Consider the following 18,904-nt stretch of genomic DNA (forward strand, 5'->3'; position numbering starts at 1 on the left):
TCATGTTTTACACCCACCATCCAGTCATGAGAAACACTGGAAACCTGGTGGTTGAGAGACTGCAGCTCCTGCACAGGGGAAGCATGGACTTGACAGGGTCCCAGGTCAGAGCAGCTAACAGAACAAGCTCCCAACACTGCATAAACTGCATGTGGACAGTGGGCCTGAAACATATCTAGACAGAATGATGATTCACAAACACAGTTATTCAGGTGGAAGGTCCACTGAGGATAGGGCAAGTGAAAGCATGTGCCCTCAGGATTCTCACACCTCATTCTGGGCTCTGTCTGCAATTCATTCTATTGTGGCTCATGAAAACTGTGTATTTATTCACTATTGATCTATACATTTTTGTATTGTTCCCTCTAAAACTAAGGACCACTAGCCTTGCAGGCTAACACTCAGCTAATAACCCATCACCCACCACAAGCTAAAAGATTAGTGGTGCAGAGGTAAAATAGGAAACGAGGTATGGTTACATTTGGAGCCAGATGCAAGGGGCAGAAGATGGCACCCTGCAGGTGAGCGCCAGCAATAAACCATGATGCCTATGGAGAATCTGAGTTGCCAAGACAGAGGGTGAGTTCAGACATTTGAGATGAGGAAGCAGCATTGTCAACTGTATGCCTCCTCTCAAGAATGCAGTGACTTCAGAAAAGATGGAGGGCTGCCACAAGATGTATGTGATTCCCATGGAGGTGTCTCTGTGAAACACTTCCAGCTACTTTTCCAAATCTATGTGTTTCCAAGGACAGTTGACACAGTTTGGGAGAAAATAAGTATGGACCAAGCTGGGAGGTAACTGAGGCCAGGATGCCCTTTGTGATTCTCAGAATGAAGTGAGATGAGGCCTATGTGACCTCACAGGTAAATCTCTGCCACAGTAATATCAGTGTTCTTTGCCTGAGGGCAACACAGAGTCCACCAAGGAGTGCTGGGATTCGAAGCAGGCCCAAGTGTCTGGATAAGTTTGGGCTGTTTTCTGGGATGGATGCTACCTGAAATTCATCATGTGAGTGACTCAGTCAGTGTGGGGCACTTCTTCATTGAGGCTTTAAATGGGGAGAATGAAACATAGTGAGGTCATTGAAATGTTCCTGCCTGAGGACAGCTCATCCTAAGAACTAGAAAGATCAAGGATCAGACATCTTATAGCAGTGGGACTGGTCCCTCAAGACCACAGGGAGAGACACCTCCCCATTTCACCAGGGAGAGTGTAGCATGAATCTTAATAGGTCTTATTAATAAAAAATATTCAGGCCAGTTATTGGGGTGAATGCTGGAAGATCAGAGAAGTAGAACATGCCACAGCCACCTCACTTTGTCAGTTCCTCAGCTGATACTGTTTCTTCAGACTGGAAGCTTCTGAGTCCTTATCCAAATGGATCTCAGATGAACTGCTGCTCAAAGCCTAAAAGCTTACCCAGCACTAGTTCCTGGTCCTCACACCTTATATACCATTTCTGCTTTCTGCCCTCACTTCCTGGGATTAAAGGCTCACTTTCTGGGATTAAAGGCATGAGTCACCAGGCCTGGCTGTTTCCAGTGTGGCTTTAAACTCACAGAGATCTGAATGGATCTCTGCCTCCCAAGTGATAGGATTAAAGTGATAGGATTAAATGGTGTGCCACCATTTTCTGGCCTCTAGTGGCTGTTCTGTTCTCTGACCCCAGATAAGTTTATTAGGGTGCACAACATTTTGGGGAACACAATATAACCACAGGAGAGAGGCCTTGAATTGAAGCTGCACAGGTGTCTCTAGACCAGGACTTAGCATCCAGCATAGGTAATGAAGAAGGATCCATTCCTGTTTGAATTAGACCACCACATTAGGTCAGCACTCATGGCTTCTCCAATGAAGGTAGGAAAAGCACATGGGGGACTGTCATCTGCTCTTTCCTGAGGACTTCAGTCCCTGCAGCAGCAATGTTTTCAGCTGTCACAATATGGACACAAACATCCATGTCACTATCAGAGTAAACATCGTGAGAGCACTCTACCTTCTAATTCTGTAATTATGGACATTTGTACTTTGTATGTGTGCTCATGTGTGCGCTTCTGTCTGCAGGTCCATGTCATATGTGTGAAAGTGCTTACAGGGGACACTGAATGCTGTCACATATCTTCCCTATCAATATACACATTGCTGTCTGAGACAGGGTAACTTTTTGTTCAGGCTTTGCTCATAAGATGAACTCAGCACAGGGAAAGCCTTTCACAGTGCTGGGATGGAGTGCTCAGCACAGTTTGGGAAAGCATGGTTGTTCCTCATGCTGCACTCAGGCACAGAAGAATAAGCTGGACACAGGTGTGGTCAAGCTTCTGTTACCTCATATAATAGCTCATTACCAAGGTAAAGGCTGTGGTGTTGATGTGAGGGAAGTCAGTGTCTACTTTGGTGGGCCTGGATTCTGAAAGAGTTGCTTGCAGGTGTGCAGTGAGGTTTGGGGTATGTGGTGGGAAAAATACATATAGGATTCCTAAGATGAAGACCTAATTAAATAGTGTATTATATTGAAAAGTGGGAGGGTGTAATGTGTGAGGCACAATGTGGTCCTTGAGGCGACCTTTAATAGGACCTGGATTACAGCAGTAGGAAAAGTTGCAGTATTTATTAGTGGGATGTGTGCCAAGAAATTGTCAAAATAAGGACTCAGGGAGATGACACCCACAACTCATCAGACAATGAGGCCAAGGGATGGCCACACTCAGCCTGTACTGCAGACTGGTACAGGATTCTCCAGTGAGTGACATTCTCAGAAGTCATCGGTTACCATTGCATGGCCAGGCAGAGAAATTTTATGACATCTTGATTTCTGGGCAATTCTACTTCAAGCTGTGTTTAATGGTGGTGAAGGAACAGGTTTCAGGACAAATTTATCAATCAGTTTGGTACCAGGACCCAGAAGATGGCACACTCCAAGTTTCATGATGAAGAAACTTGCTGATAACCAGAGCATCAGAAATGACAGACCAAAAATGACACTTTGCACATTGAGGCCGAGTATGCATACCTCATCTCCACTGGACTTGTTCTTCCCAGGGTTAATGTTCTCTAGAGGAAAAGGAGGCTTGTATCTGAGCTTCTTCCCATGAAATGGTCATAAAAGATGCCTTCAGATACTTCCCATAAGTATTAGCCCCAAATATACCCATGCATCTGGACAGCCCTTGAGATTTCCCAGACAGTGAGACCTGGCCTCTGTGACCTCACATGAGGGTCACTGTCATGGTTAAGGTATGCTCTATATCGAAGGGCAGCAGAGTCAGAGTAGGCAGGAATTTAAACCCAGGAGAATGTGCGCAGGGATCCATTTCAGGCAAGTGACAGCAGAAAATTCTTTAGGTGAAGAAGTGATCTCACACCAGTGTATGTAGTTGGCAGGGGGATTTCTGGAAGGGTTTTGAAGGTACAATTCAGTGTCTGAAGGGTTTTTAATGGACAAGACAGGCGTGATCTTCAGAAGAATTGCAATTCAAGGACCAGAAAGAAATCCTCACAGAGCATGGCCATTCATAACATACAGGGACAAGACACCATATGCAAATCAAGGAAAGAGGCCTTGTGAAGATCTGCACAGCCTCCAATGCCTTAGCATGGCATCCTCTAGATTCATAGAGGACTCCTGTCTATTGTAACTACTGTGATACTCCTTCATGGGAGGGGACCACAGGAAGAAATGCAGCATGATGTTTTGTTGGGACGCTCTTGTGGGTCTCACAACCTAGAAGCGTCAGTCATTCTGTATGAGTTCACGGGCACTCCCCACCACAGGACCAGTAGCTGTGCAACAAGAAGGGCTTTCCTAACTCTCTTTCTTCCCTACAGATTTCATCTTTCTATTTGTATAATGTAAATTTATATCATCTGGATGGTGGGCTATAGATATCAATGACATGCCATAAAAGAACACCAATATTATCCTCTTTAATTATCCACATGTCTATGGTTTTGTTTTGTTTTATCTTTTTTTCAGAAATGTTGACCATATATGAACACTAATGTAAAAGTATGTTTTGACCTATAAGAACTCAGAATGATCCACTACATCAGCTGTAAAGAAACTGGAATGTTTGACCACAAGGATGGCTAGACCCTCAGTGGTAAGATATGTAGGCATGATCCAGTGGCTCAAAGGAAAGAGGCCTTGGGCACTTAAAAAATAGTGTGAGTGGGCCTGAGCCTGACCCTGAAAGGCCAAGCAAAATGCAAAAAGCAATGTGGTTCTGGGATGTGCTACAAGCTACAAAAATATATGAAGTAGGATTTCAGCTGATTATGACAAGCTAATGACTGGAAGAAGCCAAGGGCCTTCCAGGGGTCATGCTGAGGCTCAAGGAGTCTTGTTGATATTGGCTTTTGATTATTAGCCATTTCTTGCTATGAGTTTCTTGTGTGCTATTGTAGCTTTTCCATCATTTATTGGGCACCATTTCCCCTCTATTAATGGAATAGATAACCTTCTGTGCAGTAATGCAGCCAGGATCCCTAATTTCAGGCCTTCCTGTAATTATTGTCATTAGCAGCATCTGGCCAGGACCATCCCTGGATGGATGAAAGAACCTTATCAGAGATACCTCTGTACTCTCTAAGAACAGACTTAAGTGTCCAGACTAACTGTTTGAGAAGGCCTGGCAGATGTGCTAATTAAGCTTAACTTTCTCCTTTCCAAAGTCTTATCTCTGGTTTTAGATCCACCCTTAACAATTAATTCAGAACTAAACAGTTCCAACTTATAGGTAAATCAAGCTGTGATGGAAGTTGCCTAGCCAAGTTATCTAGCGACCGAGCACACAAGCCAGAAATAGCAGGAGCAGAGAGAGCTTGGAGAGATAAGGGCCAAAGGGATAAAAAGGCAGTTTTTATTTTCAGAGTGGGGGAGACAGAGAAGAGAAAACAGAATGGAAGAATTAGGTGGGTTAGAACTGGAGGAATGAACTAGATGGGGAAGAACTAGATTGAAGGGCTAGAAAGAGAGAACTAGAGGGACGAGATGGCAGATGAGGAAGAGCAAGATGAGGAAGAAAGAGATGGGAGAAGAGCTAAGATAGGAAAGAACTAGATGGATGAGAACCTAGACGGGGCAGAAGTAAGACGAGAAAATTAAGATAGAACTTAGAGGGGACAGCAGATAAATGCAGAGAGAAATCAGGCAAGAAAGAAGCTAGGCAGGAGAACAGAACTGAAGCTGTGTAGATAGGATCTTATCCCAGAGGAATAAAGTAGATGGACAAAGAACTTGGTGTACTTAGATTCATTTCCCCCAAATAATTCTCACCGTTTGTAGTTTCTCTTCTGGGACCCTGGGAAGTATATTATTAAGGTTGGTCCTTTTAATAATATACAAGAGAGATGATTCCCACCAACCCCTCCCTAACCATGGATACACGGAGGACATATTTTACAGACCGGAACATACACATGGATCATTTAGCCTACCTTCATGATGTAATCACCTCCCAGAGGTTCCACTTGTCATGTCTGGAGCTATATGATCACAGTATGGGAATTTGTGGTCCACCGTTTTAAAAAAGAGCAGGGGGCCTAAGTCTTATAAACCAGAAACATGGTTTTTGCTCTTCTGCATGGTTACTCCAACCTTCAAACCTCCAGCTGTCAGTAACAGAATATTCTTCACTGTTCTACAAGCAGGAAAAGATGAGCCTTCTCAAACCACAAAGATGTGAAGGGAGCTGCAGCCACCACCACCCCTAACACTACAGGGACAGACAGGAGGAGCTACATACAACAAACTCCAAGCCTCTCAAATCAGCCTGGCTTTGGTCTCATATAAACCAGGAAAGCATGAAAGCTCCAGGGCTGGCGTTAGAATCCTTTCTTAAGTGCTCCCAGAGACACACTTGTATTTATAGACACATAGGTTGACCATCAGCACACAGAGGTTCAATTACACCACACAAAACCCCTAGGTACCTAGGAAAGGCTACAGGGCAAATAAACATTTCATTGATAATATCAGTCAAATATCTGGCCACATAAATGGCCAGACTTCACACATTCCAGAGAAATTCCAGGTACCTCCCACATGGTCAATACTGGGACCTCAAACACATTAGGCCCAAAGACAGGATATGTCATAGTATGGGTGACCTTTACAGTCCAGTGGAGAACCAACAACTTAAACTTGAAAGAGTCTCAGGACTGATCTGTAACATGATTCTTAAAAGATCTTATAATAAAAAACCCAGAGCCAGATATTGGGGTGAAAGCTGAAAGATCAGAGAAGTAGAACAGCCAGCCACTAGATTATCTCTATGGTATCCTCAGCCCCAAGAGAGCAAGTTCCTATTTCCTCATGCCTTATATACCTTTGTGTGTCCTGCCATATTACTTCTTGGGGTTAAAGATGTGTGTCACCACTGCCTGGTTCTGTTTCTCTCATGTAGCCCAGTGTGGACTTGAACTCACAGAGATCCATTCTGCCTCCTATGTCATAGTATTAAAGGGGTGTGTGTGTGTGTGTGTGTGTGTGTGTGTGTGTGTGTGTGTGTGTTTGTGTCTGTCTGTCTGTGTCCCAGGTGATCTTATTTCTGGGGAAAATAGAATGAACAGATTCCATTTTATCTCTCCCTTCGAAAGCAGCTATAAATTGCAGACAGTAAACACAAAATTTTTATTTGCGCACCTGAAATTTAAATAGGCAGATTAAGGGGAAAACATATTTTAAGACCAACAAACTAGCAGTGATTTTATCATGTCCTCCCCTTTGTATCCACCTGTCTCAGTACAATATGGTCCAAAGCCTAGGACATGGACACTGGGCACACATAAACTGTTCCGGGACAAACGTATAGCTCTGCCTCAAGGATGGAAAGGGAGACTATGGGGCAGCCCGTTTTCTCACTTTCTTGTGTCCAGGAGCCCCAAACATGTGTTCGGTGAAAGCAGTTCAGAAAGGGGAGAGAGCCTGCCACAGAGTCCACGAGAATCAACATCTTGGGAGACTGGAAAATTCTCTGATCCACAAAACCCTATTGTGTTCCCTCCCTCTTTTCTCTGCTTTTCTGCCTCTTAGCTCCAGTCAGGCACAAAAGGGAAGTACATAGTAGAGAATCTAAAAAAAGATCATCTGTCTGTGTGGAGAGCTATGTGTAACAGGTCTTTCTTTGAACCGCCAGCTCCTGAATAATAACACGGAGACTTCTTATTAAGTATGAAAGTTTGGCCTTAGCTTAGGCTTGTTTCCAACTAGCTCTTAAAAATTAAATTATCTGGGCAGTGGTGGCACACGCCTTTAATCCCAGTACTCAAGAGGCAAAGCCAGGTGGATCTCTGTGAGTTTGAAGTCAGCCTGGTCTACAGAGCGAGATCCAGGACAGGCACCAAAACTACACAGAGAAATATTGTCTCAAAAAACAAAAACAAAAACAAAAAACAAACAAACAAAAGAAACTTAAATTAACCCGTTTATATTAATCTACATTCTGTTATGTGGCTAATTACCTCTACTCAGTACCACATGATCAATTTCCTCTGGTGATAGAATTTCCTGCACCTCAGATTCTTTCCCTGAGTTCCTATATCTCCCCAGAAGTCCCATCTATCCTCTCCTGCCTAGCTACTGGCTGTTCAGCTCTTTATTAAACCAATCAGAAGGTGCCTTAGGAAGACACAGAAGGACAGAGACACATCTTCACACAGTGTACAAAAAGATTATCCCAACTGCTATGTTTCCATAGGACTATGTTAGTACTGGCAATTACGTTTTGATGTCCTGAGACTGAACAATTCCAAAAGGAGACTGAGAAAAAAAATCAACAACCATACACCAAAAAGAAAATATTTAGAAATTCATTTAGCCTAGGAAGTAAATGCAGCACACAGAAATCTATAAAATGGGAACAAAAGAAATGCAAGCAAATGGAGATACCATGACCATGGATTAGAAAGCTAAATATTGTTAAGATGGCAACACTATTCCAAAATACCCTCCAGATTTAATTCAATTTCTACAAAATGGCAAAAATTATTTTTATTGCAAAAAAGAGAGACACCTACTCTAAAAGTCATACGGAATTTGAAGGTCCCCTGAATAGTCAAACTTTTCCTCAAAGAATAAATGCTTAGTTGGATCAAAGACATATGTAATTGAGAACATAGGATTTGATTAAAATTCTATAGAAATAAGACACCTGGATTGTGGTGAACATGGTAGGCTTGTATGAGAAACAGAATATGATCTAATTTTAGGACTAGCAGGACTTGGGTTCAAGTTGGGGATATGTGAGGAATCTCACAATATAAAGTTGCATGAGCCCAGTGAAATGGTGTGTTCTAAGGACCCTGAATAGATTAATTTAGACCGGGCAATGTGTGGGGAATAGAGGAGCTGAGACTGGGCAGTGTGTGGGGAACAGAGGAGCTGAGACTGGGCAGTGTGTGGGGAATAAAGGAGCCAAGACTGGGTAATGTGTGGGGAATAAAGGAGCCAAGACTGGGCAGTGTGGGGAATAGAGGACCTGAGACTGGGCAGTGTGTGGGGAATAGAGGAGCTGAGACTGGGCAGTGTGGGGAATAGAGGACCTGAGACTGGGCAGTGTGTGGGGAATAGAGGAGCTGAGACTGGGCAGTGTGGGGAATAGAGGACCTGAGACTGGGCAGTGTGTGGGGAATAGAGGAGCTGAGACTGGGCAGTGTGGGGAATAGAGGACCTGAGACTGGGCAGTGTGTGGGGAATAGGGGAACTGAGGATAAGAATATCTTGGAGAACCAATCAGTCAGTTATAATTGCCACATTGGGACTCGGAGGTCTCAAAGGCACAATTGATAAATAATTCTGTTGCCACTGCAGTTAAAGAGGTATAGGCAAAGTCCAGAGTGGGAAGGGTGGTTTAATAATATACCGGGTCCTTCCTGGTTTTGATTAGGGTAAGTGAACCAGAGTGCAGTGGAGGACACTTCTTCTTAGTTATGTGCTGGGGCAGGTGAAACTGTAGGGGAAGAGGGTCATATATATAAGCAAGACTTATCTATGAACACAACTGGGCTCAAAGCCCTCCATGTCACAGATGAGGTCAGGACCAAAGAGGAACATGTCTCTCATGATCTTCCAGATAGAAATGAGGGAGATAAACACAATTGTTTTCTTTCCCAGAACTCAGTGATTACAGAGTTGGCGAGCTATGCTAGTTTTACAGACCATTCCAAAACTCAAAAACTGAGATGCCTAGTATCTAAAATGCAAAGCAAATAGAAGACATCAAATCCAGGGGACAGAAAACAGAACCATAGTCCATACTGTGGAAACTAAATGAAGAACAATTTATTAGAGGGGCTGAAGATGGAATAAAATCCTTCTTAATTTTTGGCAAAGTACTGTGTGGGAAGTCAGTGTTTGAAAAGCAATGTATTCTTCAGACTTTGAATTTCAGTTATTCAGACTGTACTCATTTTATTCCCTGGTTTTATACTATATAATGTTGCTGAGTTATTATTAAATATTTCATCAAGGAGTCTTGAAGATCACCATAAATATTTACAGGAACAAATAAATGTGGTGTGATTTCTCTAGAGTGGGTGTTTGTGTTGCCACGAGAGAATGACTGAGTCAGAGAAGTACAGACTGATGCAGAGTGAGTCCAAGGATGATTTATTGCCTACTCAGCTTTGGTTCAGTTCTCTAGAGGCTAAGGAGAAGGTTACATATGCAAGCATAACAAGGGGAAATTGGGTTAGATTTAGTGTATTTTTAAACATTTAAATTATCTTTTAATGACATAGTGTTGATCTCATTCCTTTCATCAAGCATTTAGGCACTGATACTGCTGATGCTCCACATCACGAAGACTGGTGAGTATCTATGTCTATCTCTCTGTGTGGTTTTGAGTGCCTCTGTATATGAATAGTCTCCACAAACAATGAAATATGATTGTAGTTCTGACAATAAAACCAGGGCTTCCCCAATACTAGGCAGTTTCTTAACACTTCTGTCTCCAAAGCCAGTAATAAAGTTATTAATAAAGTTATTGGATGAGAAGTCAGACACTGTCTTCATGCTGGCAAAGTGAGTTGATGATGCATATTACAGTAAAGAAGACATATTTGAGCCTCACTGAGCAGGGGAGTGGGTTCTGTGGATGTTGGAGATCTGAACCCCAGTCCTCACTTGTGTGGCATGTGCTATACCTCTGTGCCTTCCCAAGACCAGTTTCACATGATTTTAAAAGCAATTCCCATGGTACTGAGTAGGTCCAAAACTCAGTTTAATGGGAACAGGACCAAGAGGCCGGGCTAAAGTCTAGGAACAAAGAGATGGCTGAGATGTGGTTCAAACACAGATGACGATATTCCTAATCCAGATATATTCTGCCTAAAGTAGAAAATAGTAAACCTAGAAGGCTGAGGTAAATGAACTGGATACCAGAATAGATAATAAACTCATCATTTAGGAGTACTTAAGGAGTACTCTATCCAGGGAGTGTATGAACCCTTATTTTTCCCAGGATGCACTGATTTACCTTCTGGTACTTGTTCATGTCAAAGGCTATGGGAAGCTTCAACAACAGTTTGGGAGGAGGCTTCATTTTGGTGGGCTTCTCAGACTGGCCTCAACTAGAAATCATCTTCTTTATTTATATTTTGATTTTCTACTCCTTCACTCTCTTTGGCAACACTGCCATCATTGCCCTCTCCCGAATGGACCCTCAATTACACACTCCCATGTACTTCTTCCTCTCCCATCTCTCCTTCCTGGACCTCTGCTACACCACCAGCACTGTGCCCCAGCTCCTGATCAACCTTCTTGGACTTGACAGGACCATCAGCTATAGTGGGTGTGTGGCCCAGCTATTCATATTTCTCGCTCTGGGCTCCACAGAGAGTTTGCTCCTGGTGGTGATGGCTTTTGACCGCTATGCTGCTGTGTGTCGTCCCCTGCACTACACAACCACCATGCACCCCCTTCTCTGCCAAGCATTGGCTATTGTCTCCTGGATGGGAGGCCTCATGAACTCTCTGATCCAGACAAGCCTCATGATGACCATGCCTCTCTGTGGCCGTCGACTGAATCACTTCTTCTGTGAGATGCCTGTGTTCCTCAAGTTGGCCTGTGAAGACACAGAAGGAACAGAGGCCAAGATGTTTGTGGCCAGAGTGGTGATTGTTGCAGTTCCAGCTGTGCTCATCCTGGGCTCCTATGCACAGATTGCCAGGGCAGTGCTGAAGGTCAAGTCAAGAGCTGGGCGCAGAAAAGCCTTTGGAACTTGTGGGTCCCACCTCCTGGTAGTTTCTCTGTTTTATGGCTCAGCCACCTACACATACTTACAGCCCAAGGACAGCTATTCTGAGAGCAAGGGGAAGTTTGTTGCCCTTTTTTATACTATCATCACCCCCATGCTCAACCCTCTGATTTATACCCTGAGGAACAAGGATGTGAAGGGGGCTCTGTGGAGGGTACTGGGGAGAGGCACAGCCACAGGGTAGGAAAGAACAGGTGAGCAGCAAAAGGCTTTATATTCTGTCAGACCAGAGGGCTTCAGTGGGAGGGGGAGTTGGATGTCAATGCAAATACAATTAATTATGAACATTCATGTGAGTGTCAAAACATATAAAAACAGAAACACAAAAACAAAAACAGCAGATAAAGGACTTGTTGCCCAGGATCAGAGTTTGATGCCTGAATTCCATATGGTGGAAAAGGTAGTCCCTATACGTGTGTGTGTGTGTGTGTGTGTGTGTGTGTGTGTGTGTGTGTGTATAATAAATCAATAATCATAATAAAATTAAAATAAAAGAAAACAGTCCCCAGGAGCATCAGAACTATAGTACCGTCCTTAATTGGAAGTTGGAGTGGGGATCTGCTCTCTGTCATCACTGCTCAGCAAGGATAAATGTGAATTCAGACACAACTTTCCATAGGAGACTGGGAGAGGTTGACTGTGAGCACCTGTGGAAATGGGCCGGGTTCTTGGCAGGGAAGAATGTACTGTGAACACTTGTGGGAACTGGATTGGTTGTGGAAAATCTGAATGTCATAGGATTTATAATTCAATTGTGGTGTCTGACTTTGAGTGTTGCAACTCAGAATGATAAATCCAAGGGTTTGTTCTGATTTTCTATCCATTTTGTATCTTCATTTTAATTTAGTATCCAAACATTCATATGCTGTGTTTTGATCAAATCCACCCACAGGTCTTCCTTCCAATTTCTCCCTTTCCCTCGACACCACTTCTCTCTCCCAACCTCATGCCTTTTTAAAAAACACAATCCAGAGGGTCCATGTAAGGCCACCTGCATGTGCATGGATGTGGAGCATCAGGTCTAAGTGGGGCCTCAACATCACCCCATTTTCCTAATGTATCGTGACTCTATCTGGCTTTGGTCATAACTCAGGGTCTTTTGTGAAGGCCTCCTATGCTTGCTTACCATTCCTAGCTTGGAATAAACATGCTAATGTTGAGCAGAGCTGCTTCATGTAGCATGTGAAATTCAGACATGTGTTCATTTACCCTCTTGGAGAAAAAGGCAGAATCATTTATTACACACACTGCAAGAAAGCAAGGCAACAAAGGTCTCCTAGCCGAAGCCTGAGTGTCTGTCATGCCAGCTGGCAGCATTCCTCTCCTGTTAGATAGAGGTGAGGAAAGGAAAATGATTACATAAATAGTAAACTAAGAGAAATTCAAAAAATCTGTAACTTATATATGTCCTGATGCAAAATTTATATTGAATAAAATCTGTATTTATAAGAAAATTAGTAATGGATTTTTAAAAGAAGCAAGGGAAGAGGCTATTATTTGTTGTGTGACCAGCTATGTGAAAGTTGATTTGGGGGCTCCATTTCACTTCCCCTCATCTCTGTTTTATTTGACTATGAGACTTACACCACTCTCTCAAGTATTTAAATGGTGGTTTTATGTTTAAAAGTGTAGGGATCTTTGTTGATAGACTTTTGAAAGTATGATAAATTTTGTGTTAACTGAACCATGTTTTATTATAATAATTTCCCACTGATTTTGCTTATGTTTGCAACTCATTTTGCAAACCATGACATTAATCCTTTCTCAGTATTGTCAAAGTTGTTATATTTTGTTGTATTCTTTAGTTGATGCAAAAATACAATTCTCACCTCAAAAGTTATTTTGTGGATTTTCCTGGGCAGATGTGAGGAAACATCTACTCACCTAAGATAGAGAAACCATGACAAACCAAAGAAGTTATTTCATCCAACTCTACCTTAGCACACCAGGGAATTCATTTGGGGTCACTTACAGGAGTGTGAAAGGCTCAAAGGCAGCTGCATTACCAAAAAGCCCATCCCAATATTGGTGATGGCACAGGAAAGCCACATTCCTGGATTTCTCTGCCCAACTTGCAGGTGTCTCAGCCAGTCAGATAGAGTCTCCTCTCCATAGCAGTTGTTTCTGCTTATGTAAACTTGGGGAAGACTGGTGTAAATCTCGTTAGTTTTAGGAACTTCTTCTTTTTTTCCATTTTTCTTTATTAAGAAATTTTCTACTCACTTCACATACAACCCACAGATCCCCCCTCCTCCCTCCTACTACCCCTCAGCGCTCTCTCCCAAGCCACCCTTCATCCCCACATCCCTCAAATCAAGGTCTCCCATGGGGAGTCAGCAAAGCCTGGCACACTGAGTCTAGGCAAGTCCAAGTCCCTTCCCACTGCACCAAGGCTATGCAAGGGACAGATCTGGATCCCTCTGGCTGGGTGCCCCCCAAACAGTTCGAGCCAAATAACCGTCTTCCATATGCAGAGGGCCTAGTCCAGTCCCATGTGGGTTCCACAGCCACCAGTCCACAGTTCATGGGCTTCCGCTTGTGTGGCCTGCCATCTCTGCACATCCTCTTATCATGATCTTGACATCCCTCACCTGCAGAATCCCTCCTCTCTCTCATCAATTGGATTCCTGTAGTTCAGCCTGGTGCCTGGCCATGGATCTCTGCATTTGCCTCCATCAGTCACTGGACAAAGGCTCTATGATGACAGTGAGGTTATTCCCTAGACCAGTCACCAGAGTAGACCAGTCCAGGCACTTCTTCCTCTCTGCCCTCACACTCTGTCCCTGTTCTAGCTCGAACCTCCCATTACCCTATGTTCTCATCCCCCACTCCTCGCCCTCTGCCACCCCCACACCCAGTCCCCTCATGTAGATCTCATCCACTTTTCCTTCATAGGGTATTCCATGTGTCCCTTCTTGGGTCTTTACCTGTTAGCTAGCCTCTCTAGAGTTATGGGTTGCTGTATGGCCATTTCTTCCCTCACATCTAGCATCCACTTATGAGGGAGTACATACTATGTTTGTCCTTCTGAGTTTGGGTTTCCGAACTCAAGATGATATTTTCTAGTTCCATCCATTTGCCTGCAAATTTCATGATATTGTTTTTTACTGTGTACATGTTCCACATTTTCTTTATCCATTCTTCAGTTGAGGGGCATCTAGGTTGTTTCTAGGTTCTTGCTATTACAAATAATGCTGATATGAACATAGTTGAGCATGTGTCCTTGTGGTAAGATTGAGCATTCCTTGGGTATATGCCCAAGAGTGGTATAGCTGGGTCTTGAGGAAGACTTATTCCAAATTTTCTGAGAAACTGCCATACTGATTTCCAGAGTGGCTGTACAAGTTTGCATTCCCACCAACAGTGGAGGAGTGTTCCCCTTGCTTCACATCCTCTCCAACATAAGCTGTCTTCAGTGTTTTTAGCCATTCTGACAGAGTTTTTATTTGCATTTCCCTAATCACTAAGGATGTTGAGCAATTCTTTAAATATCTTTCAGCCATTTGAGATTCTTCTATTGAGAAAATCAACTAGATAGACAAGCCCTTATCCAAATTAACCAAAAGACAGGGAGAGAGCATCCAAATTAACAAAATCAAAAATGAAAAGGGAGACCTAACAACAGACAATGAGGAAACGCAGAGAATCATCAGGTCATACTTCAAAAACCTCTACTCTACAAAACTAAATAAATGGATAATTTTATAGATAGGTACAACATACCTAAGTTAAATCAAGACCAGATAAACCTTTTAAATAGTCCAATAACCCCTAAGGAAATAGAATCAGTCATTAAAAGTCTTCCAACCAAAAAAAGCCCAGGACCAGATGGTTTTAGCACAGAATTCTATCAGATCTTCAGAGTTAATACCAATTCCCTTAAAATTGTTCCACACAATAGAAGCAGAAGGAATATTGCCATACTCCTTCTATGAGGCTACAATTACCCTGATTCCTAAACCAAACAAAGATGCAAAAAAGAAAGAGAACTACAGACTGATCTCCCTCATGAATATTGATGCAAAAATACTCAATAAAAGACTAGCAAACAGACTCCAAGAACACATCAAAAACAATTATCCACCATTATCAAGTAGACTTCATCCCAGGGATGCAAGGGTGGTTCAACATACGAAAGTCCATCAATAATGGTCCGTAACTCAAAGAAAAAAAACCACATGATCGTCTCACTAGATGCAGAAAAGGCATTTGGCAAAATCCAACACCCCTTCATGATAAAGGTCTTGGAGCAGTCAGGAATACAGGAAACATACCTAAACATAATAAAGGCAATCTACAGCAAACCAACAGCCAACATCAAACTAAATGGAGAGAAACTCAAAGCAATACCACTAAAATCAGGAACAAGACAAGGCTGTCCCCTCTCCACATACTTATTCAATTTAGTACTTGAAGTTCTAGCCAGAGCAATAAGACAACATAAGGAGATTAAGGGGATACAAATTGGAAAGGAAGGAGTCAAGCTTTCCCTATTTGTAGATGACCTGATAGTATACATGAGTGACCCCAAAAATTCAACCAAGGAACTGATATAGCTTATAAAAACCTTCAGCAGCATAGCAGGATACAAGATCAACTAAAAAAAAAAAATCAGTAGCCCTCCTATATACAATAGACAAACAGGCTGAGAAAGAAATCAGAGATACATCACCCTTTACAATAGCCACAAATGATATAAAATACCTTGGGGTTACGCTAACTAAGCATGTGAAGGACCTATATGACAAGAACTTTAAGTCCCTGAAAAAAGAAATTGAAGATGTCAGAAAATGGAAAGATCTCCCATGCTCATGGATAGGCAGGATTAACATAGTAAAAATGGCAATGTTACCAAAAGCAATCTACAGATTCAATGCAATCCCCATCAAAATACCAACACAATTCTTCACAGATCTAGAAGGAATAATACTCAACTTCATATGGAAAAACAAAAAACCCAGAATAACCAAAAGAATCCTGTACAATAAAACAACCTCTGGAGTCATCACAATCCCCGACCTCAAGCTCTACTATAGAGCTACAGTAGTAAAAACAGCTTGGTACTGGCATAAAAACCGACATGTGGACCAATGGAATTGAATTGAAGACCCTGACATTAATCCGCACACCTATGAACATATAATTTTTGACAAAGAAGCCAAAAATGTAAAATGGAAAAAAGAAAGCATCTTCAACAAATGGTGCTGGCATAACTGGATGTCAACATGTAGAAGGCTGCAAATAGATCCATATCTGTCACCATGCACAAAACTTAAGTCCAAGTGGATCAAAGACCCCAACATAAATCCAGTTACTCTGAACCTGATAGAAGAGAAAGTAGGAAGTAGTCTTGAATGCATTGGCATAGGAGATTACTTCCTAAATATAACACCAGTAGCACAGGCACTGAGAATTCTCTGTTAAGCTCTGTAGCCCATTTTTTAATTGGATTTTAATCAGTATTTTGAAGTCTAGCTGTTTGAGTTCTTTATATATTTTGGAGATCAGTCCTCTGTCAGATGTGGGGTTGGTAAATATCTTTTCCCATTCTATAGGCTGTCACTTTGTCTTATTGACTGTGTGTTTTGCCCTACAAAGCCTTCTCAGTTTCAGGAGGTCCCATTTATTAATTGTTTCTCTCAGTGTCTTTGCTACTGACATTCAAGCATACTTCCTCTTTCTCTTCTATCAAGTTCAGTGTAACTGGACTTATGTCTTTGATCCATTTGGATTTAAGTTTTGTGCACAGTGACAGATGTGGATCTATTTGCAGCCTTCTACATGTTGACATCCAGTTATGGAAGCACCATTTGTTGAAGATACTTTCTTTTTTTCCATGGTACAGTTTTGGCTTCTTTGTAGAAAATCATATGTTCATAGATAGGTGTTTGGATTAATGACAGGGTCTTCAATTCAATTCCATTGGTCCACATGTTGGTTTTTATGCAAGTACCAAGCTGTTTTTATTGCTGTAGTTCTATAGTAGAACTTGAGGTCAGAGATCATGATGCCTCCAGAGGTTGCTTTATTATACAGGATTTTTTTTTTTTTTTTAGTTATCCTAGGTTATTTGTTTTTCCATATAAAGTTAGGTATTATTCTTTCCAAGTCTGTGAATAATTGTGTTAGCATTTTGATGAGGATTACATTGAATCTGTAGATTGCTTTTTAGTAAGACTGCCATTTTTACTATGTTGATTCTACCTATCCATGAGCATGGGAGATCTTTTCATTTTCTGATATCTTCTTTGGTTTCCTTTCTTCAGAGACTTAAATTTCTTATTAAAAAGATCTTTCACTTGCTTAGTTAGAGTTACCCCCAAGGTATTTTATATTATTTGTTGCTATTGTAAAGGTAATATTTCTTTAATTTCTTTCTCAGTCCATTTATCATTTGTATAAAGGAGGGTACTGATTTTTTTTTTTTTTTGAGTTAATCTTGTATCCTGCCACCTTACTGAAGGAGTTTATCAGCTGTAGGAGTTCTCTGGTAGAATTTTTGGGGTCACTTATGTATAGTAGCATATTGTCTGCAAATAATGAAAGTTTGACTTTTTCCTTTCCAATTTGTATCCACTTGATCTCCTTTTGTTGTCTTACTGCTCTAGCTAGAACTTCAAGTACTTTATTGAATAAATATGAGAATGGACAGCCTTGTCTTATTCCTGATTTTAGTGGAATTGCTTTGAGCTTCTCTCAATTTAATTTGATGTTGGCTGTCAGCTTGCTGTAGATTGCCTTTATTATATTTAGGTATGTTCCCTGTATTCCTGATCTCTCTAGAACCTTTATCATGAAGGGGTGTTGGATTTTGTCAAAGGCTTTTTCAGCATCCAATGAGATGATCATGTGTTTTTTTTTTTTTTCTTTCAGTTTGTTCATATGGTGTATTACATTGACAGATTTTCGTATGGTGAACCACCCTTTCATCCCTGGGATGAAGCCTACTTGGTCATGGTGGATAATTTTTTTGATGTGTTCCTGGATCCGGTTTGCCAGTATTTTATTGAGTATTTTTGCATCAGTGTTCATGAGGAAGATTGGTCTGTAATTCTCTTTCTTTGTGCATCTTTGTGTGGTTTGGGTATCAGGATAACTGTAGCCTCATAAGAAGAATTTGGTAATGTTCCTTATGTGTCTAGTGTGTGGAACAATTTGAAGAGTATTGGAATTATCTCTTCTTTAAAAATCTGGTAGAATTCTGCACTGAAACCATCTGGTCCTGGGTTTATTTTGGTTGGGAGACTTTTAATGACCGTTTCTATTTCCTTATGGGTTATTGGTCTATTTAAATAGTTTATCTGGTCTTGATTTAACTTTGGTATGGGGTACCTATCCAGGAAATCATCCATTTCTTTCTGATTTTCCAATCTTGGAGTACAGGTTTTTGAAGCATGACCTGATGATTCTCTGGATTTCCTCATTGTATGTTGCTATGTTTCCCTTTTCATTTCTGATTTTGTTAATTTGGATGCTTTCTCTCTATCTGCTTTTTGGTTAGTTTGGATAAGGGCTTGTCTATCTTGTTGATATTCTCAAAGAACTAACTCTTTGTTTCATTGATTTTTTTTGTATTGTTCTGTTTCTATTTTATTGATTTCAGCGCTCCTAGGCTGAGTTTGCTTCTTCTCATTCTAGAGCTTTC

General features: G+C 41.6%; 1 protein-coding gene across 1 annotated transcript; it reads left to right on the forward strand.

The window, feature by feature from the left end:
- The first annotated feature begins 10,503 nt into the window (after positions 1-10,503).
- Positions 10,504-11,474, forward strand: LOC118588384 (olfactory receptor 10-like). Its single transcript, XM_036194654.1, has one exon. The coding sequence runs from the start codon at positions 10,508-10,510 to the stop codon at positions 11,441-11,443; it is 936 nt and encodes a 311-aa protein (XP_036050547.1). The 5' UTR covers positions 10,504-10,507; the 3' UTR covers positions 11,444-11,474.
- The last annotated feature ends 7,430 nt before the right edge of the window (positions 11,475-18,904 follow it).

Source organism: Onychomys torridus, chromosome 8, assembly GCF_903995425.1.
Source record: "Onychomys torridus chromosome 8, mOncTor1.1, whole genome shotgun sequence".
Taxonomy (NCBI): domain Eukaryota; kingdom Metazoa; phylum Chordata; class Mammalia; order Rodentia; family Cricetidae; genus Onychomys; species Onychomys torridus.

Excerpts from the sequence above, each read along its gene's own strand:
- LOC118588384 (XM_036194654.1), top strand. The coding sequence starts at position 10,508 with ATGGGAAGCTTCAACAACAGTTTGGGAGGAGGCTTCATTTTGGTGGGC.